Source organism: Neltuma alba, unplaced genomic scaffold (genome assembly GCF_004799145.2).
Source record: "Neltuma alba isolate B1F8T4 unplaced genomic scaffold, ASM479914v2 tig00004097_pilon, whole genome shotgun sequence".
Taxonomy (NCBI): Eukaryota; Viridiplantae; Streptophyta; class Magnoliopsida; order Fabales; family Fabaceae; genus Neltuma; species Neltuma alba.
Window position 1 is genome coordinate 1 of NW_021633565.1, and position 19,656 is coordinate 19,656.

Consider the following 19,656-nt stretch of genomic DNA (forward strand, 5'->3'; position numbering starts at 1 on the left):
TTTGTTGAAGACCTTGGTAGTGCTGGTCAAGAAGGAAAAAAACCTGCAAAGACGTTAATGTTTTTGAAGGCTGTCCTGTCCCGTTGGGTTTCACGGTGTGTCCTTTTCTTAAAAATTTTTGTGCATTATCTAATGATTGCTGTCATGTACATCCTTACTTGTAGCTAGTGTTCACCTGGCTCGTGTTGCTTACAGATTTTACTTCGAGGTGCTGATAAGGAAGAACTGAAAAAGGCAAAGCACGCAATAAAGTATGGAGTTTTCGCAGCTTACCATTTGGCTTTGGAGACATCTTTTTCTTCTGATGAAGGAGCCTCGCAGTCAGAATTAGCTTTAAATAGTCTAATACCTGTGCCGGTTCCAGAAAAATCGCCACTGGTTGCCAGGAACATCTCAAGTTTCCTCATTCCTGACAGCGAAAAGTCTCTGGATCCTGAATTTGGCACTGAACTACAGAGAGCCAAAAGTGTCTTGCCTGCTGATCCTAAAGAAACGCTTTTGTCTTATGGTCCTTATCCATCCATGCCACCCGGTTCAACTACCTTTTACCCAAATTCAATGTCCTATTATGAAAAGCCTCTCACAGGTGAAGATATAAACAAAATATCTCTCATGCAGGGAAATTCCGTAGTGAACAGTTCTCTGGAAATTATAGATACTCATCCTCCTCCTTCTCTAAATGACTGTTGGACTTCGGATAAATTTGATCATGGCATCCTCACTGACACACCTCAGAACAGTCACAGCCAAATGTCCAGAAAACTCAGAGCTTTGGAGCTGTCGCCTTTAGAAGTTGCTCGAAGCCATTCCAAAGAGACAGAAGCTGTGAATGAAGAGCAATTACTTGGTGAAGAAGAAGAGTTTCCGCAAGCACCTTCTGATGATGATCAAATTATTTTAGTGTCTATGTCCTCCCGATGCGTATGGAAGGGAACTGTGTGTGAGAGGCCCCGCATTTTTCGTATTGCATACTATCGCAACTTTGACAAACCCTTGGGTCGGTTTTTGCGGGACTATTTATTCGATCAGGTAAGTTCTGTTCTGGAAATATTCCATCTATTTTTATTTTGAGACCCTTCTCATGCTTGGCTTCATTGCATTTCAGAGTTATCAGTGCAACTTCTGTGAAATGCCATCAGAAGCACATGTGCATTCTTATACTCACAGGCAGGGAAACATCACCATATCAGTTAAAAAACTGCCAGAGATTCTCCTACCCGGGGAAAAGGATGGGAAGATCTGGATGTGGCACAGATGCCTGAGGTGTCCAAGAATGAATGGTTTTCCTCCTGCTACACATAGAATAATAATGTCTGATGCTGCTTGGGGTTTATCATTTGGGAAATTTTTGGAACTCAGTTTCTCCAACCATGCTTCAGCAAGCAGGGTGGCCGGCTGCGGTCACTCTTTACATAGAGATTGTCTTCGTTTTTATGGGTGATCTTTTTTCTTCCTCGTATATAAATAAGCAAGCCTCTAGTTGAAGTTTTATGGACATTGCATTGCTCGTTATGCATTATTCTTCCCAAACTTTCATGCTTGTAATCTAGATCCCTAAGATTATTTCGGATGACCAACTTTGGATTGAGTTACTATTAGTTGAATTTATATAAACTGTGACTCAATTATGCAATAGCTACCCTTCTTAAATTCACTTTTTGAAAAGCCTCATAGTTTTGCCTGCCTTTATGAAATTGAGTTTCATTGCGCCTATTCATGAAACAAGAATTTGTTTGGATTTTATATTTACCTGTGGGATTTATTAGTTCACTATGTTCATATTTCTCTTTCAGATTTGGGAGAATGTTTTCTGTTTTTGGAGAATGTAGAATCTGTAGGTTTTTTGGTAGCTTTTATATGGGTTATTTTTGTAGGATTTATTTGTAGATTATGTTCAATTTCTTGCAGATTTGGGAGTATGGTTGCTTGTTTTCGGTATGCATCAATCGAAATTCACTCAGTGTATCTTCCCCCAGTCAAAATGGATTTTGATAGTGGAAATCAAGAGTGGATACAAAAAGAGTCAGATGAGGTTCAATATTATATTCACTGTCTTGAGATGTTAGGTCTTTAAATATGGTTGTTTGATTGCAAACATGATTTGATGTTATAACAGGTGGTTAACCGGGCTGGGCTTTTATTTTCCGAGGTACAAAATGCTCTTAGTCAGATTGAAGACAAAAGAACTAGCTCAACGCCAGTTAATAGTGGACTTGTAACACCTGAATCTGGCCACCAAGTTGCTGAACTGGAGAGCATGTTGCGAAGGGAGAAAGATGAATTTGAGGTGGGTTCCTTGTCTTATAAGACTCATTTTGATTATTTGGTTATTAACACCAAGCTAAATTTAAGTCCTTTCCCTGTAAACATGCATGTTGTTAGAGATACAATTAGTAGCTTAAGATAGTGTCCGTTTGACCATTGAAATTGATCAGACCAGCTTTACCATGTGCCTGGTAAGTGTGAAATTGAAAGAATGAAGGGGAACCAGTGGAAATTGGCTATGTCCAATGCTCTCATCATGTCAGGTTCCTGTCCAGTTTTCCCACCTCTTCCTCCATATCTTTTTTTTTTTTTTTTTGCTTTCCCCCTTCTCCTCACTCGTGCCTGTTGAGGCTTTTTTCAATCAATACGCGTATACAGTAAAAAAAAAGGTCTAAATGCTACTCATTGAAAAGTATTTACTAAGATGTTTCAACTCAAAACTGTTAACTATAAGAACAAGTTTAAATTTGTACACAAATCGTTCACTCTAAGAACGATTTTCATTTTGTGTCAAATGTGGCATCTAAACTTTTAGTCAAAAAAGTGATAATGCCTTTCAAAGTGTAATTTTTTAGATTTCTTTTTTTTTTTTTTAAACTATATACAGCATATTGATTAAAAAAGCTGCCAATTGATATGTGCTACTTATACTGCATAACTTTTGTAAAACTCAGGGGCAGTTTTTACTATTTTCACAAATGAAGCTGCATGTAAATATTATGTGATGGTCTTTCTTTTCATTTCTCGTAGGCAGCACTTCATAAGATATTAAACCAGGAAAAGAGAAAGGGTCAACCTGGGGTTGACATTCTGGAAATTAATCGGTTGCGGAGGCAGTTATTTTTCCAATCATATATGTGGGACCACCGCCTTATCTATGCTGCCAGCTCAGCTAATTTTAGTAACGAGAGTGATTTGAGCAGTTCAAATTCAGATGACAAGGGCAGAACCATGGATGAAAATTTGAAAAGTGGGATGTCCATGCCAGGAGTAGCTTTCAGTAGTGCTGACTGTATTCTTACGAGTTCAAAGCTTATGGAAAGCCCTGACCTGCAAAGAGGAGAACCTGGTAGCAAAATTTCCCAAGCCGATGACATAATTGATCAAGAAATTGACATGACCGGACATGAGAAAGAGGATCATCAATCTGACCCTTCAAATTCAAAACTTGGGTTTGGCATTCGCAGATCTCTCTCTGAGGGCCATTATCAATCCATCATGCCCTGTTTGTCTGATACGCTTGATGCAAAATGGACAGGTGAAGAAGTAATCCCAAAGGATAACATGTCTGTAGCTCTAGATGAGTTCATGGCCGATTCTTTGAGCACAGCTATACAAAGAGATCATGCAGAAGACCACAATGTGCTCAAGAATATGCCCAAAGCACATGATAATATAATGGAAGACTCTTTAAGCTGGCTGGGAATGCCATTCATAAACTTCTATCGCTCATTTAACAAGAACTTGCAAGCCAGTGGCCCAAAGTTCGATACACTAGCTGACTACAACCCTGTTTATGTATCTTCCTTATCCTCCTTCCGGGAGATGGAACTCCAAGGTGAAGCGAGGCTGCTTCTCCCTATTGGTGTTAATGACACTGTAATACCAGTGTTTGATGATGAGCCCTCAAGTATCATATCTTATGCTTTAATGTCACCAGAATATCATGCCCAACTGATTGATGAAGGAGAAAGAACAAAAGATGGAGTTGAATCAATGCCTTCATTGTACTTTCCTGACTCGGCAAATTTCACCTCGTTCCTTTCTTCCGATGAAACAAGTTCTGATTCTCAGAAAAGCTTCTTCTCCACAGATGATTCGTTACCATCTTTTTCTCCACTGGTATGTACAAAGGCTATGCATCCCAGAGTTTCATTTGGAGATGATGGTCCTCATAGTAAGGTCAAATATTCTGTGACTGTTTACTATGCTAAGAAGTTTGATGCCATGAGAAGGATTTGGTGTCCTTCGGAAATTGACTACGTACGCTCCTTGAGTCGCTGTAAAAAATGGCGAGCTCAAGGTGGGAAGAGCAACGTATTCTTTGCGAAAACACTGGACGATCGATTTATCATTAAACAAGTGACCAAACAGAGCTTGAATCGTTTATTAAATTTGGTCCGGCATACTTTAAGTACCTTACCGATTCAATAGGCTTACCGTGCCCAACATGCTTGGCAAAGATTCTAGGAATATACCAGGTATTTGTATTTCATCCTTGAAGTGTTGTAGCTTCTAAATTATTTGTTTTATGGGCTGAGAAGAAAACCGCCAAAAAAAAGTTTAGTCATGAGATGAAAACTTTACAAGTTGCCAAACAAGTTAAAATGGCCATGCAATTTTTAAAACGTTTCTCTATAGAACAGATTAATATACGGTAATATCAAAGCAGTCATTCGTCTTTCCTAAAAGCGTGTGTGTGTCAATCATGTTTTGAAGAATTTCTTGTTTACAGATTGCCGAACCTGAATCAGTGAGAGCATTTTATAATTCCCAGTTCAGAACAACTTGTTTTACTTGTGCAAAATTTGATTGTTATTTTGGACGTGAGAATCAAAGCTTTACGCTTTTGACTTGGTTTGAGTGAAATAATAGAACGAAAACATTACTGGGTAAAAGAACCAGTGGAGGGATACTGCAACAAGTCATGTATTTTTCTCTGCTGAATAAAACATAGTAAATTCTCTGTTTACCGGTTGCTTTCTCCTCGAAAGGTTACAGTAAAGCATCCCAAGGGAGGGAAAGAATCAAAGATGGATGTACTGGTTATGGAGAATCTTCTGTTTAGGAAGAACGTGATTCGACTGTATGATCTCAAAGGATCTTCCAGGTCTCGCTATAATTCGGATACTACCGGGACCAACAAAGTTCTGCTGGACCAAAACTTGATTGAATCAATACCAACTTCCCCCATTTTTGTGGGAAATAAAGCCAAAAAATTGTTATCCAGGGCTGTCTGGAATGATACTTCTTTTCTCGCAGTAAGTATCTCTGCTGATGTTCTGTGATGTTCGTTCTGAGTATCTCATGGTGTAGAAACCAACAAAGAAAAGAAGCAAAGTCCATTATTCCAAAACAACTCAAATATCAGATGTATCAATAAACAAGCGTTTTGCATCATCATCATCTTCTTATGTTCATGTCTTGTTCTTGTGCAGAGAGTGGGCGTAATGGACTATTCGTTACTTCTTGGGATAGATCAAGAGCATCATCAATTAGTTGTTGGAATCATTGATTACATGAGACGTTATACATGGGACAAGCATCTGGAAACGTGGGTAAAAGCTTCAGGCATCCTTGGAGGACCCAAAAATGCAGCTCCAACAGTAATATCACCCCATCAATACAAGGAAAGGTTCAGAAAAGCAATGATTGCTTACTTTTACATGCTTCCAGATCAGTGGTCTGTTCCACCTAGCAACTCTGATTTTCATGAAGACAACACACAATCTACTTCAGTTGAATGATTCTTTGATGCTTTTATTCTTTTCTGTTTTTGCTCTCTCTCTCTCTCCCCCTCACCCTTTCAAATTATATAGGTTCTTTTTTTAATCTTTAAAGTTGTTAGAAGATGCTAAATAAAGGGAAAAGAGGCTGTTAGAAGCCGCGAGATGTGTTTGTGTGGAGCAAAAATATTTTGATGAGCCTGTAGATGATATGTGTGTACAAAAATATATACATGGTGAATGTAACCAGCATCACACGATGTACATTTTACATACGTCATTCATATATTTCTCAGAATTATTGTACTTAATTGGATAGGTCAGATTTCAAATGTATAAGATCTTCATCGTGTTAAATTCTGCTCAGCTTCAAGGCGTTGGTCATCATTTTAACAATGGGCATGGGGAACTTTTCTTTCTTTTTTGTTCATTCCTCGTTAGATATAGAGATGGAGGTGGAGATGAAAAAAGAAATTCAGGATTTACATGAACTGGAGCAGAAAGATTCATGGGTTATACCCTATAGATAAAAATTAAGGAGAATTGTTATGAAGTCCTAAGAAAGGAATATAATCACTAAAAAATCCTAATGATCATTAAGCAGTTTACAATGACAAGTTAGGAAGTAACAAATACTCACTTGTTATTAGGACAAATGCTAACTTGTCATTAGGATGTACTGGTAATTTTTTTTTCCTTGAGACCTCATTATAATTTTCACTAAAAATTATATATTTAGAGTATAAAAAATTTCTAGACTACATTGACATGTTATATTATGATTAATTAAAAATTCATAAATAAATTTTAACTAAAAGAATTAATAATAAAAAATACAAAAAAATTGCACTCACGCTAAGTCCATGAACCAAACAAATTATAAATACATTTCACTTCACAATCAGAATTAATTCGCCAACAAAATTTGGAACATTTCGTCAAAAGTACCGAGTGCATTGTCTTCAAACTTTTTGTACGCATGTACCCATTCCTTCTCAGCCTCTGAGTTTCATTTTTACTTTTGAAAAAAGTGTATCTAAGAATCAAAATTTGACAAAATTTAATTAACAAAATAAAAATTAAACATCTTAACAGTGATTTTCATAGAATTTAATATAATAAAATTTGGCCATTAAAAATAATAAAATTATTATAATTTTTAAGATTTTTTTAATCTGGATTTTAAGAAATAATTTTTCTTGTTTGTACTTGGTAGCCATTGTGGGGCTTGAAATGATGGTGACTTCTTGGTTTGTAGTCTTATAATTTGTGGTTCTAAATCACCTATGCATCCAAACAAATTAATTGCTCTATGATTAGGAAGTCATTACCAATTTTTTAATATCCCCTTTCTAATTGTTGTTCCTTTTTCTATTTTTGATATATATGTTGTTCTAATCCCATTTATAAGGCGGACTGAGAAGAAATCTTGTAGTCATCATTATAAAACATGTCATTAATTTTTTTTAATTACTAGTTTCTCTTTTTACCCCTTATTCAATGTTGGTGTATATTATTTAATTTTCAAATCATGTATATTTAATAGGAATAAAATTAGAAACATGTTAGACTTATAGGTAGAGTTCATAAGTTATGAAGGTTTTTCTTGATCCTTATAAAATACATTGAATGTGAGTTATAAATATAATAGAAACAATAAATAATACATGTGGTCCTTAATATAAAAATTAGATAACTACTTTGTGAATATTAAAAAAATACGTTAAATTAATTATTTATGATGAATGGGCGTTGTTTTTCATAAAATAGCCTTGTTAATTATCTGTATTGAAACTAACTTTGATGAAAATTTCTTAACATATGTAATCAGTATAAGAATTAATTAAGAACAAAATGAATAAATAGTTAAAAAAAGATTGAGCTTAGACAAATAAGGATTGTATTTTGATGTTTGAGTGAATTAAGAAAACTAGCACAATGATGTACTTCACAAACAAATTCACCAAAAAGTTAAACAATGAAAACAGATTTTGAAGTAAATATAATTCATAAAATAACTATTCTGATCAATTATAGACCAACAATATGTAAATATACCATAGGCATATATCTACCCTTAGTAGACATTTGATTTGTGAAGTGAGGATGGGCGTTAGGTCAGATTTCAGTGGCAGTGAAGTTGTTGTTGAAGTGTTGGTGAAGGCAGAGACGTTGGAGTGAAGGGTTGAATGTTTCTTCGCCTTTAACAATCTGAAGTAAGCTTTGTTGAAGCAGAAGACTCATTATTTCAACATCTCTGAAACAGATGTAGTACATATTTAATTAAACTATAATTTAGATGTGTGTGTGTGTGTGTGTGTGTGAGATATTTAAAAGTCCAAAAATTGGAGGGGATTTCTAGGTTGAATATTTGAATATAATGCATGGGATATTGTTTGAACCTTGGATGATAGGTTGGTGTTGTTGGAATTCGTGGAAGTCGAGGCCCTTCATCGTATCCTTCACAAATGATCTCTCCACTGCTCTCATCTTTGTAGCAAACTATTCCCTCTGTTTCATCCTCATATACCTGTTCATTGAGATGAGTGACTACTAATATATATATATATACTGTATACATATAGAGAGAGAGAGAGACCTTGCTGTTGATGGAGGCTGAGATTCTGAGTAATGGAGGAGGGGCCTTCCTCATCAAAGGCAAAGGGACATGGAATCTCTGCTTGCGATATTGGAAATGAAAGCGCCCAGATTTCTGAATAATTAGGGTTTGAGATGAAGCACAATTGAGAGCCATGAAGAAATTGCAAGAGGAAGAGAAGGAGGAGGAAGAAGAGGAAGACAATGGCTTAATTTTGGTGAACAAGGGTATGACTGTTGTATTATATAGTACAATGCAATGATCAGGTCGCCTCTTATTTATGTCAAGCATTGTGGGTTTTCTGGCTAGGCTTCCATCCTATCTTTAATTTAAGATAAAATCCTGCTGATAATCATTTTGTATATAATAAAGACCCACTTAGAGTGGCTTATAAACAGCTCTTGAATCGTGATTTACAGAATGAGGTAAATGTGTAAAGAGAATTTTTTCTCAATTTAAATTAAAATCTTTATAAACACCCGTCACAAGTAGGTTTAAACAGACCCACCCTAAGAATACCGAGAATGATATTTAAATCTTAAAATATCAATTTAATAATGGTTAAATTTATTTAAAAAATTACTGAAGAATCCAGTTGTAATTATAAAAATATCAATTACAAACCAAGCATTTAAAATACTACTCCCTCCGTTCCTTATTATAAGAAACATTAGATGCTTATGACATGTTCCTATATATAAGAGACACTTAAAGGTTGTTTCTATTTTCTTATGTTGATTTTCTATTTTACCCGTATTTATTGTCTCCAACTCACACTCTCTTTCCTTCCCACTTCTCTTTCTTTGAATAATTTATCATTATTCTCTCTCATGCTCTCTCTTCTTATTAATGAGGGTCTTTTTGAGAAAAAAAATTATACCTTTTACACATTGATTGTTCTTAACTAATTTTAACTATTTTTTTTATCAACATAATTCGGTTATTCGTCTCTTATAATAAAGAACGGAGGGAGTATTACACATCACTCTTAAATTATTTGTAATTAGGACTCTCAGATACGTAACCATCTAAATTCATATTTACAATTTATCTTAGTTAAATAAAATTTTTAAAACCTAATATTGTGAATAGGATTAGGTGGCCGGCCATAACATTGGTGTAGAATGTACGTACATTACGGTAATATAAAATCCGACACAGATGCTAAGTACTATAATGTACATATGTAACACGGATTAGTCCAAAACATGTTTAGTTAATTGTGCCCAGCCAATAACAGAATCACCAGTAAAAATTAAATTCAATATATTATTGGGAGTGAAATGCTGAGTCATACGTGTTAGGTTGTGTGCTCCCCATTTTAATTGGTTGCTCTGTCAATTCGCCACCACGCCATAAAAGTGTTTCTATTATTTTTTATTATCAATTTCACATTTTCAATGATTAATAGGGGCATTTCTGATAATACCGAAATGTCGGTGGGCCTTAGGTTGTAATTAAATACAACCTCCATAAACACAATACTACTACCTTGAATCTTATGTGTAGGATTTTTTTGTACTACTGCTGGTAAAAAAAAAAAGAGAGATTTATTTTGTACTACAAATTAAAATTTATATTTAGGATAAGATATGGTATATAGTTACAGGAAATCAATCAAAAATGGCTGGAAACGGTGTAAACCTTTGAAAAAGTCAGAATAGTATATACTGGCGTCCTTTATTATCCTCAGTAACTCAATATTGGTGGCATAGATACTCTTTTATAAATAGGAGGTGGCAGGTTGGATTTCAAAACCCAAAAATTAATCACCATCTCCGGTTCTTAATATAAGAGACTGGTTAACTAATTTGAGTAAATTAAAAAAATTAGTTAGATTAGTTATTTATAATAAATATATTTGTCTTCTTTAAAATATTTTTACAGATAAACCACACCCTACAAAATAGTCATTAGAGTTTAATAGCCTAATACCTTATAAGGCCTCTTTTTCAAAAATAGTTAGTGTCCACCTTTTTAATGTGCGTTTAATTTCCAAATATAATCATGATACGTGCTTATAATCTCAAATAATTAGTATCCCCCCCCTTTTTTTTAAAAAAAAAAAAGTGGCGTTAGAAGGCCATGATTTATAAAACTATATCATTAATGTCTGTTCCGTAGTACTAAATTTTCAGTAAAGAGAGGACATGGCGTGAGGGACAGATACAGTCACGTGAGAAAAGGGTATCCCAAGTTCACAACCAAACACCTTTACTGACATTACTTACCGTCCGAGTTGAAAGCTCTTCGTTTGCTTTTTAACCTTTTTATCCCGGGGTGTTCAGACTTCAGATCAAACAGAACTGTTCCGGTCCTGTCCAGGTGAATAGGAACAGGACAGGAATTTCGTCTCTTATCCCGTCCTGTTCCATCCTGATACTGTCCCGGTCCTATCGAAATCGGAACGTCCTGCTTCTCTTTTTTTTTAAAAAATACTATAGTTTTTTATATAAATGTTTTTATGTTATAATACTTATTTTTTATTGGTTTCTAAAGAAAAATATTATAAAAAAAATTTACGTAGAAAGCTCAATTATATAGCATAAAAAAGGCGTTAAAATAATGACATTATGAATTATTTTATTGAGAAAAAAGATTTTGTTAAGATAATACTACAACTTAAGAGTTACAAATCACCATAAAAATAAAAGTTATTATTAATAAGTAAATTAAATAATCTAATAATAATTTTTAATAAATAATTTTTAAAAGAAAAAACCATTCTAATTACTGTCCCGTCCCGAATTTTTTTTTTGTCTTGTCCCATCCCGACTCACCGCGACCGGGACCGGATGATCAGGACCGGACAAATTGAACACCCCTACTTTTATCCCAAACACCAAAGCAAAGCAAGATTTCTGAGGCTAGAGAAATTTAATTTGATGTAATAATACCAAATACTCCTCTAATACCTAGTGTGTATAAAGGTTTTATATTTAGAACTGGAAGTGGAGGAGTATGATATAATCACCCATTTATTACTAGTTATAATGTTTATAAGTTATGAATAAAATACAAGTCATTTTTTAAAATAATTTCTAATACAAAATACGTTTGATACCTTAAAATTTATAATAAATCACAAAGACTATTGCTTACTTATAATGATACTGTGTAAGGCATAATGAAATACGTGCTGAAAGTGGAAACTCACAAAATACAAACCCATCCGTCTGGAAATTCAAAGGGATGGCAGGGTCACGTGACCGAGTGGCAGGGTCACGTGATATGGGGCTGAAGCAAAAGCATACGCCAGACTGATGACTACCTGAGACGGCAGTGGGTCAATGGAAAAGAGAGTTTTGACTGAGAGTGATTGTCCCCATATTTTACGGCTCTATTTTTAGAAGGGTTAAAGTGTCCAGCACCCTGAATTATTTACTTAGGTGTGTTCAATGGCTCAAAATAATTTTGGATACATCCAGTGTCCTAAACTAATTAAAATAGTGCGTCCATATCCCAGGCTAACAGAATAATACATATCGAGTGCCCATGTGTCTACCATGTAGAATATCTATGGTCAACTTTAAGCTGAGTCAGGAAAGTAAAGGTTAAACATAATATTTCTGTTAGCCTGGGATATGGACGCACCATTTTAATTAGTTTAGGACACTGGATGCATCCAAAATTACTTTAGGCCACTAGACGCACCTTGGTAAATAGTTCGGGATGCTGGGTGCACCTTAACCCTTTTTAGAATGCATGACTCCTAATTAATCTTAGCTCCGAATAAAATGATATCTTTAATTTTTAATTTAGATAATAAAAATTATCATTTGACGGCAATGAATGACATCATCAAATTTGCTATTAATGAATGATTAGTGATTTCAATGTTTTTGTTCATTTTCAAAATCAGTGAAGAAAGAACCTCATAAAAAGAACTTGAAGATTATTAAATCTCACCTTAAGATTATTGTTTCATACACTTTAATAGGTTTGACTATACTTCACCTGTAAATAATAACATATTTTTGTAAGAATTTTTAATTTAAAATTTAATATATATTTTTTTTGGTAGGATTTTCTCGTTAGCGAATGTGCCAATTATATTGGATCAAGGGGTATAGGAATATGGGAATATAACTGTTTACTCTGACTGTGTAGACACCACCAACCTGCTTGTTAGGAAGGTGTCATGGAATCATCGATGATATTAGACTACTCATTCTTAGAAATTGGCGTGTTTTGTTTTGCCACAAATTCAGAGAGAAACCTGCAAAAGCTGATTCTCCAGCCAAATTTTCCTATAACATGGAGGCTCATTTTTATATCTTTAATCAACCCTACATGTTAGATAAGAGATGAAGATCAATAAAGGAGACTATCAGTGTTTGGATGGAAACCAAACTAGAGTTTCAGAAGCGATTTTATGATCTATGAGGTAAATATGTGGAGGACTTTATCTTGATTTGCGAAAAAGTGCTTTTAAGAAGCACTTTTCAGGATATCCAAACACTCCCTATGTGCCATACAGATCGTGATTATTTATGAAAGTGTAAAATATATTACACACAATTTTTAAAAAAAAGTACAATCATCATTAAATACATTTAAATTTAGGTATTCAAACCATGGTTTATTATGCTGTGAGGAAAATTTTAAGAAAGTTGGTTACTACTATTTTTAAAAAAAATTTAATTAGCTAAAAAGATTTAAATTTGAACGAGTGTAACTATACTCCACGATTATAACTTCTCTTCCGTTGTGTACTATATATTATCAATAATATACAATAATAATTAATATAGAAGTCATTTAAACACAACAAAAAATATATTACACACAACAACAAAAAAGTACAATCATAATTACATATACTCAAATTTAGAGGTTTTTAGCCGGTTAAGTTTTCGAACACAAATTTTTTACCCAACTTTCCGAAACTCTATCTTGTCTTATATAAAATAATGAATTTCAGCATTTATTAAAAGGAAAAAAAAACTCTGGGCACGGAAACAATGAAGGCCTAGCTCACCCTAAGCTATCCGTACCAGCATTGCCAGAGAGGGAGGGGGAGTGGGAGGAAACAAACCGTACAATGTTTTGTTACTAGCAGATATAAGCTAGATCGGTTCATGTTTTATGGATACCCATTGCTTTTTCTTTCTTTTTTTCTACCTTGATTGCTTTTTCCTTTTTATTCTTTACAGAAAATTACAACAACATAGATCCAAAAATGTGTATATTAAATAATCATAAATCCAAAGTCATTAAAAATATTTGTTAAAAATTAAAAAAAATTGAAATTTTTTTGAAGTGAAACGATTATTTTGAAAATTGCTTATTCTCTTGTCAGTCCCACAAAGTCTGTAAATAACTGAAACCCATCAATTTTTGGGTATATTTTAACTTTCCCCTTCGCCCTACACGAAACAAAACTGAAAAAGGTCATGGTTTCTACTTTTGGGGTTCCCTGCTCCTGTAAGCTATGTTAAATACATCTTGTACTATATAATATATATCACTGTTATATCTCAACCTCATTGAAAAAGATTATATCGTAAAATGTTTTACTCTAGGTTTATATATTAACAATTTAATGTATCTAAAATTTCACCCTTTAAAAAGGGTTATTTTCTTATTGGCAGAAATGTGATCCTCCACCTCATTTACATTTAAAAAAAAAAAGGTTAGACCCATTTTTTAACTACGTAGACTTAAATAATTTGATATATATATATTTAGGCATGTGTATCCTCTTAATAGAGGTAATTAGAAGTAATCGTATTCAAGACATTGTCGGGCCTTAAATATAAGTATCTCCCCTAACGAGGATTCAAACCATGGTTCATTACGTTGTGAGGTCTAACCCAAGGGTTCGACTCAATCCTCATTGGTAATGCTACCTCTGGTCCTAAATATAAGAGCTAATTGACTAATTCGAGGAGATTAAAAAAAATAAGTTAAGTTAATTATTTGTAATAAATAAATATTATCTTTTCTAAAATATTCTTACTAATCAAGTGTATTGGTTAAAACTATCATTATCAGAAGAATTACCTTAAAATATATATAAATATGAGACAAAATAGATTAAGATCTTATATTTAAAAATAAAATAAAAATTAAATAGAGTTTTATATTAAGCACTAAAGACAGCATTATCTATTTATGTAATAGAAAGTATGAAACAATGGATGCGCTAGGTAAGGAAGGACTAACCCAAAGTTCCAAACTCAATCCACAAACAAGATACTGTAGATTAGCAATGGTAACTAAACAAAGTGAATCCAATACATGCTTCTCATTTTATATTCCTCACTGATCCTCATCCTATCATTTTGAAGTCCTTGAGGCTGAACCACGCTTAGTGAGGTATTAGTCCATGACAGCTATTTTAATTTTTGTGTGTAGTTCCCAAAGCTCCCTCTTCTTTTCATGTATGTATTCGTTCGTCTTCTTGCAAACCCAAAATATATTTCTTCGAGAGGGGGGAAGGCAGAGTCTCTGAGTGAGCTGGAACAGGGGTCTCTGTTTTTTTGCCTCTTGTCCCATGTGAGTCATTTTTTAAAAAGAACTGTGCTTTAGATCCTGCCTCTCTAATTAGTCCCTGCTTTTTCCCTTGCTCGGTATGCTGCTTCACTGCCTCTTCGGTCACTTTCTCATGACCCACTGTTTCATTACATGACCCCCTTGAAGCCTAATGCGACAAGGGATGAAGTCCTTTCACTAATACTCTCTCCTACCACCACACCCACCTTCTTCCCAAATCACTGAACTCACAAAGCTTCACATCCTCTGGCTCTGCCATGGATCTCCCCAGCCACAAATACTTTAGAGCTTCTCCTCTGTTGTCATCTTCACCTGGGGTACATTTTTTTTGCTTCTATTCGTTTGTTCTGTGCATGAATGTGATTCTCTAATCATTACTCTCTCTTTTTATCCCCCTCTCTGGGGTCTTTGTTTTCAGGAATTGGAGGGCAAAATAGACTTGTTTGGGAGGAGTAAAGAAAACCCATTTCCAGACCCACTTTGCAAGCTCCATCTCAGAGAGACCTCTGAGTTTGTCAAGTCTTTTCCAATGTCGAATGCTGGAAGCACAGAAAGCAGAGGCTGCATTCTTCAGGGTTCTGCTCAGAGGAGAAGAGAAGAAGGGTCTAACTCTGTCACAGACAGGAGATTGGAGACTCCTTCGACCCCTGGTAGACCCGTTTTCTGCTTCACAAGCGTTGGAAATCTCTCCAGGAAGAACTTTCCTTCGAAATGGGATGATGCAGAGAAGTGGCTCGTAAGTAGCTCTGGCCATGAATCTCCTGCTCATTCTGTGAAGGTATCTCAAAATTCCAACATTAGCAGCCAATGTGATAACTTTAAGAAACAAATGGAGGATATCTCGGAGAAATCGAGGGTCACGGAAGAAAGGGTATCGAACGCTGTCCCAAGCTTTCAGGGGTCCGTGTCTTTGGACCACCATAACTCAGACATGGTTCTAAAAGGTTAGAGTATGATCGCACTCAGCACCATCTTAAGTTCAAAATCGTTCTGCCTTTTTCCCATCTTTTTAATTCCTTTTTCCTTTTCTAATTTGTCAGTATTCAGTTCTTTAAATTTTGCCTTTTTATAAAGGTTTTGATCTTTGTTTAGGTTATAGGCATGCAGCCCCAATACTTTGAGATAGTAGCCGGACCCAATTTTAGATTCGGTTGCTTATTCTTGGAAGAAAATTTGTGGTATTTATGGTTTTTTTTTTTTTTAACCTTGGGACCAAAACTGTAGGGTAGGTTCAAGATTCTAGGTTTTGTAAACTCTCATTTGTGTTTCATAGCTGGATTATAGATTTATGCAAACACTTATCTTTCATAGAACACCCAAATTTTGTAGAATCGGAACAGAATCACAGCTCTTAAGTACTGGAATAATTCGAAATAACCTCAAAAGCTTTTAAACCGATAATGGCACAATCTTTTCAAGACCATTATAAGCTTTTTTTGTGTTCAAGAAGTTGAGAGAAGAGAACCTAACTGAATGGTGTAACTGAATTCAACCCTAACAATAGAACAAGCAACCCTTTGACAGATAGTGACTTGTAATGCAGACAAGTTCACAGACAATCCAGACCCTATTCTGCCTAAATCCAGACATTCAGAACCAACAAAAGAAGCGTTTCTTTTCAGAAACCCTGGTAGCGAGGCAATGAAAGATGCTTGCACAGAAATGGTTCATGAGGTTAAACACCGAGATGTTGGGACAGAGATGACTCCTCTTGGAAGTTCAACCACTTCAAGGTGCCACACACCCTTCAAGAGCTCATCCCCTGCTCGCCATAACACTCCAGCTAGTAGGTCAGGACCATTGGTTCTGGCAAACGAAAACGAAACTAGCTGTACTATTGATGTTATTCAGCTCGAGGAGTGCCATTTTGCTAAACTGCAATTAGGAACACAGTATGGTTCAGTCACATCAAATTGGAGCTCAAGGGAGGAGGAGGAGGAGGAGATATCAAAGAGCTTGAGGCATAGCACCAGCCAGAAAGCTGATGTGGACTGCAGAGCTGCTGCGTGGGAAGAGGAGGAAAAGACCAAGTGTTGCCTCAGGTAATTAATTGAACTTGTTCTTGCAGCACATTGTACTTCCAAATGCGTCAGATGGGCAAGTTAAGGATTCCCTACTTGTGATGCGTGACAGGTATCAGAGAGAAGAAGCGAAAATCCAAGCTTGGGTTAATCTCCAAAGTGCAAAAGCAGAAGCTCAATCAAGAAAGCTTGAGGTATTTGATCTTTATCATTTCCTTTTTACTTTTACTATGGTGAATATTGGTTAGTTTGCATTCCTTGCCTTATTTTTTGGAGTCCTTAGCTTTGAAAGTGAGACAATATGTAAGTCTGGTTGGCAAAGAAGGATTGCATAGGATGCCTTTATTAAATATTTTCTGTCTTTGCTGTTATCCGCTTAACCAGTAGGAACTTGCACTCTTGCAAACAGTTTGAACAGTGAAAGTCAAGATAAGTCCAGATTTCTGTGTCTTGTGCATGGATTGGCCTTGTACTGGACTCTTAGAAACCCAGTATCTAAGCGTGAATGCGAGTTTGATACCTGAGATGCTGATACGGATTGTCGATTAAAGTCTGAGTGCTTTGCCAGGCATGTTATTGGTTTCATCTCCTCGAGCCACCCGCAGCTCCTAACAGAACAAAAACCTTATCATTTTCTTTGACCAGTCTACCTGCTTTGAGAGTCTTTATCACCCCAATACGTTTCCCATATTCATCCCCTTCATAAATATTAAATAAAATACACTAGAGAGCCTGGAAGTCATAATGCTTCGATATTATATATAATGAGTGCATGTGATAGTTTCCTTTAGATATGGTCTCGGGAATAATGAGTCAGCTCTGCTCAGTCGTACTGGTCCTTTGTTTCTTCTTCCCGTTCAACTTTAATATAATAATGAGCATCATTATTTTAAGAGAGCTCAAATTGGGTTCATTAAGTTCTGAGAGTAGACTCTGGATAGTAGGTGGGGAATCAACACAGCAGTCAAGTGTATTTTACTATCCAACTCACTAATAATACAGACAAAACCTAAATTTGGACTCTGCGAAGCTGATTATTTCTATAATTCTTAGTTTTTTGTAATAAACTGTCTTAACTCGTGTTCGCTGTCCCATTGGAAATTTAAATGTGTTCAATGTAATGATTACAGGACAAGAATTCAATTAAATATTTTCTCTTTTCTTTTCCAGTCAAATCTTCAAACAGTTTAAGAGCATCTCATTGAAACTAAGGTAGAATGAATTAACGTTGTGTAGGTGAAAATACAGAAGATGAAATCAAACCTAGAGGAGAAGTTGATGAAGAGGATGGCCGCGGTTCACAGAAAAGCCGAGGAATGGAGAGAAGCGGCGAAACAGCAGCACCAGGAGCAGATCCAGAAGGCCACAGAAAATGCTCAGAAGATGATGAGCCGCCATAAACCATATTTTTCAAATCACCGTTCGTGCGGTTGCTTCCCCTGCAATAGTAACAGCCATCACTAACGAAACTTGTTAAATCAGAATACATAAAATATTGTCCTGCAGATTATGAATCTCTCAATGAAAATCCATATTGGTTTGTCTCCGCCTCGCCACATGCATTCTCTAGAAAGAAAATTAACCGCCAAAAACCATAAGTAATTATGAACGTTATAGATCATTTATAAATAACCAACTATAGGCACATCCTGAACGGAACAATGTTTTCTGGAACGGGAAAGCGATGAGCTTGTAACATTTTGGAAGAGCGGATGATTTAGCTAAGAATTTAGATCTCTCCACATTCTCTCTTTATACTGCGTAAAGTTTATAACTTAAAATTCAAATCATCAGTATTTGCATAAAATTGATATAGCAAGCAGATTCCCCATAAAATTCAACGCAAATATGAATACTGTATTTGCTTTCTTAGGGAGCTACTTGAAATCGTATCTTTTTGAACATTTCTTCAGGCAGGGCAAATGAGTAGAGTAATTTGCTGACAATTTATTCGTATTAAGCTGATGTATATTTGGATTTACGTCATTCCATCGTGTGAAAAGTAAGGTTATTTATTGGATATTTCCTTGTACGTAAGTTGTGTTCAAACAACACAAGGATTTTGGGTGACATTTACGCAAGTTCTTCTATGCATTCGACCATTCAGGCTGCCTTTGTCACACAAGTACTATCAGTGATTATAATATTTTTACATTATAGAATAAATAATAATAAAATATTTCTTAAAAAATCAATTTCTATTCTGCTTGCACTTCTTTTACTTGAGAAGTTTTGTCAGCAATCTATAGGGACTGTTAAATTGAAAATAAACTATTTTTTCTACCACTAATAAAAACAGACACTATATCAGCAATTCTAATCATTCAATGGACGGTGATTCCTTTGTTGAAAACACCACTACCTTTAATTCAGTCTCATGTTCTTCGTCTTCTTGGGGATATGGTGCTCCTAACATGTTACGTCCCAAGAAAAGCCCTGCAAAATGGGGGCATTTTTTGGCCATGTGGGTGCAACCTACTCGCCAATTAGCATTTGCCTAACCTGATTCAAGGGGTTATTTTGTTATGTTCAAGTCATCAATTTCTGAAGGTGATCTCATAAATAAATTGCATATATAAAATATCAGATCTGCACAAATTAAGTTTCTTTGGAAAATCAACATTTTCTTGAGAGTCATTTCTCCAATTTCATATAATTAAGGAGAAACATTGAGCAGTCTGAGAAGTGAGAATCGAATATGATTTTCAGATGAGATGAAAATGAGGACATTAAGCAATGTTTGGACGAAGGAAAAAGCGAGAGGAAAATGAGAGTGAGGGAATAATAAAAAGAAAAAACTTTTAAAACTAGTAAATAAAATTTTATT

The 19,656-nt window shown here is 35.2% G+C and overlaps 2 protein-coding genes and 1 pseudogene across 2 annotated transcripts; 2 read left to right on the forward strand and 1 right to left on the reverse strand.

The window, feature by feature from the left end:
- Positions 1 to 3: 3 nt before the first annotated feature.
- Positions 4 to 5,732, forward strand: LOC114743697 (1-phosphatidylinositol-3-phosphate 5-kinase FAB1B-like; annotated as a pseudogene).
- Positions 5,733 to 7,717: 1,985 nt separating this feature from the next.
- Positions 7,718 to 8,467, reverse strand: LOC114743702 (uncharacterized). The gene is made up of 3 exons (XM_028931922.1): positions 8,311 to 8,467; positions 8,114 to 8,241; positions 7,718 to 7,968 (listed from the first exon to the last, which is right to left on the reverse strand). The coding sequence occupies exons 1-3, from the start codon at positions 8,464 to 8,466 to the stop codon at positions 7,830 to 7,832; spliced, it is 423 nt and encodes a 140-aa protein (XP_028787755.1). The 5' UTR covers position 8,467; the 3' UTR covers positions 7,718 to 7,829.
- Positions 8,468 to 14,556: 6,089 nt separating this feature from the next.
- LOC114743696 (uncharacterized) lies at positions 14,557 to 18,373 on the forward strand. Its single transcript, XM_028931917.1, has 5 exons — positions 14,557 to 15,125; positions 15,227 to 15,752; positions 16,352 to 16,850; positions 16,942 to 17,023; positions 18,066 to 18,373. Exons 1-5 carry the CDS (start codon positions 15,066 to 15,068, stop codon positions 18,291 to 18,293), a joined length of 1,395 nt encoding a protein of 464 aa, XP_028787750.1. The 5' UTR covers positions 14,557 to 15,065; the 3' UTR covers positions 18,294 to 18,373.
- Positions 18,374 to 19,656: the final 1,283 nt, after the last annotated feature.

Bases quoted from the DNA above. Each gene is read 5' to 3' on its own strand.
- LOC114743702 (XM_028931922.1), bottom strand. From the start codon at position 8,466: ATGGCTCTCAATTGTGCTTCATCTCAAACCCTAATTATTCAGAAATCT. The intron at 8,242-8,310 runs GTCTCTCTCTCT...CTCAATGAACAG, and splicing joins CAGCCTCCATCAACAGCAAG to GTATATGAGGATGAAACAGA. The intron at 7,969-8,113 runs GTTCAAACAATA...CATCTGTTTCAG, and splicing joins ACACCAACCTATCATCCAAG to AGATGTTGAAATAATGAGTC.
- LOC114743696 (XM_028931917.1), top strand. From the start codon at position 15,066: ATGGATCTCCCCAGCCACAAATACTTTAGAGCTTCTCCTCTGTTGTCA. The intron at 15,126-15,226 runs GTACATTTTTTT...CTTTGTTTTCAG, and splicing joins TGTTGTCATCTTCACCTGGG to GAATTGGAGGGCAAAATAGA. The intron at 17,024-18,065 runs GTATTTGATCTT...AACGTTGTGTAG, and splicing joins CTCAATCAAGAAAGCTTGAG to GTGAAAATACAGAAGATGAA.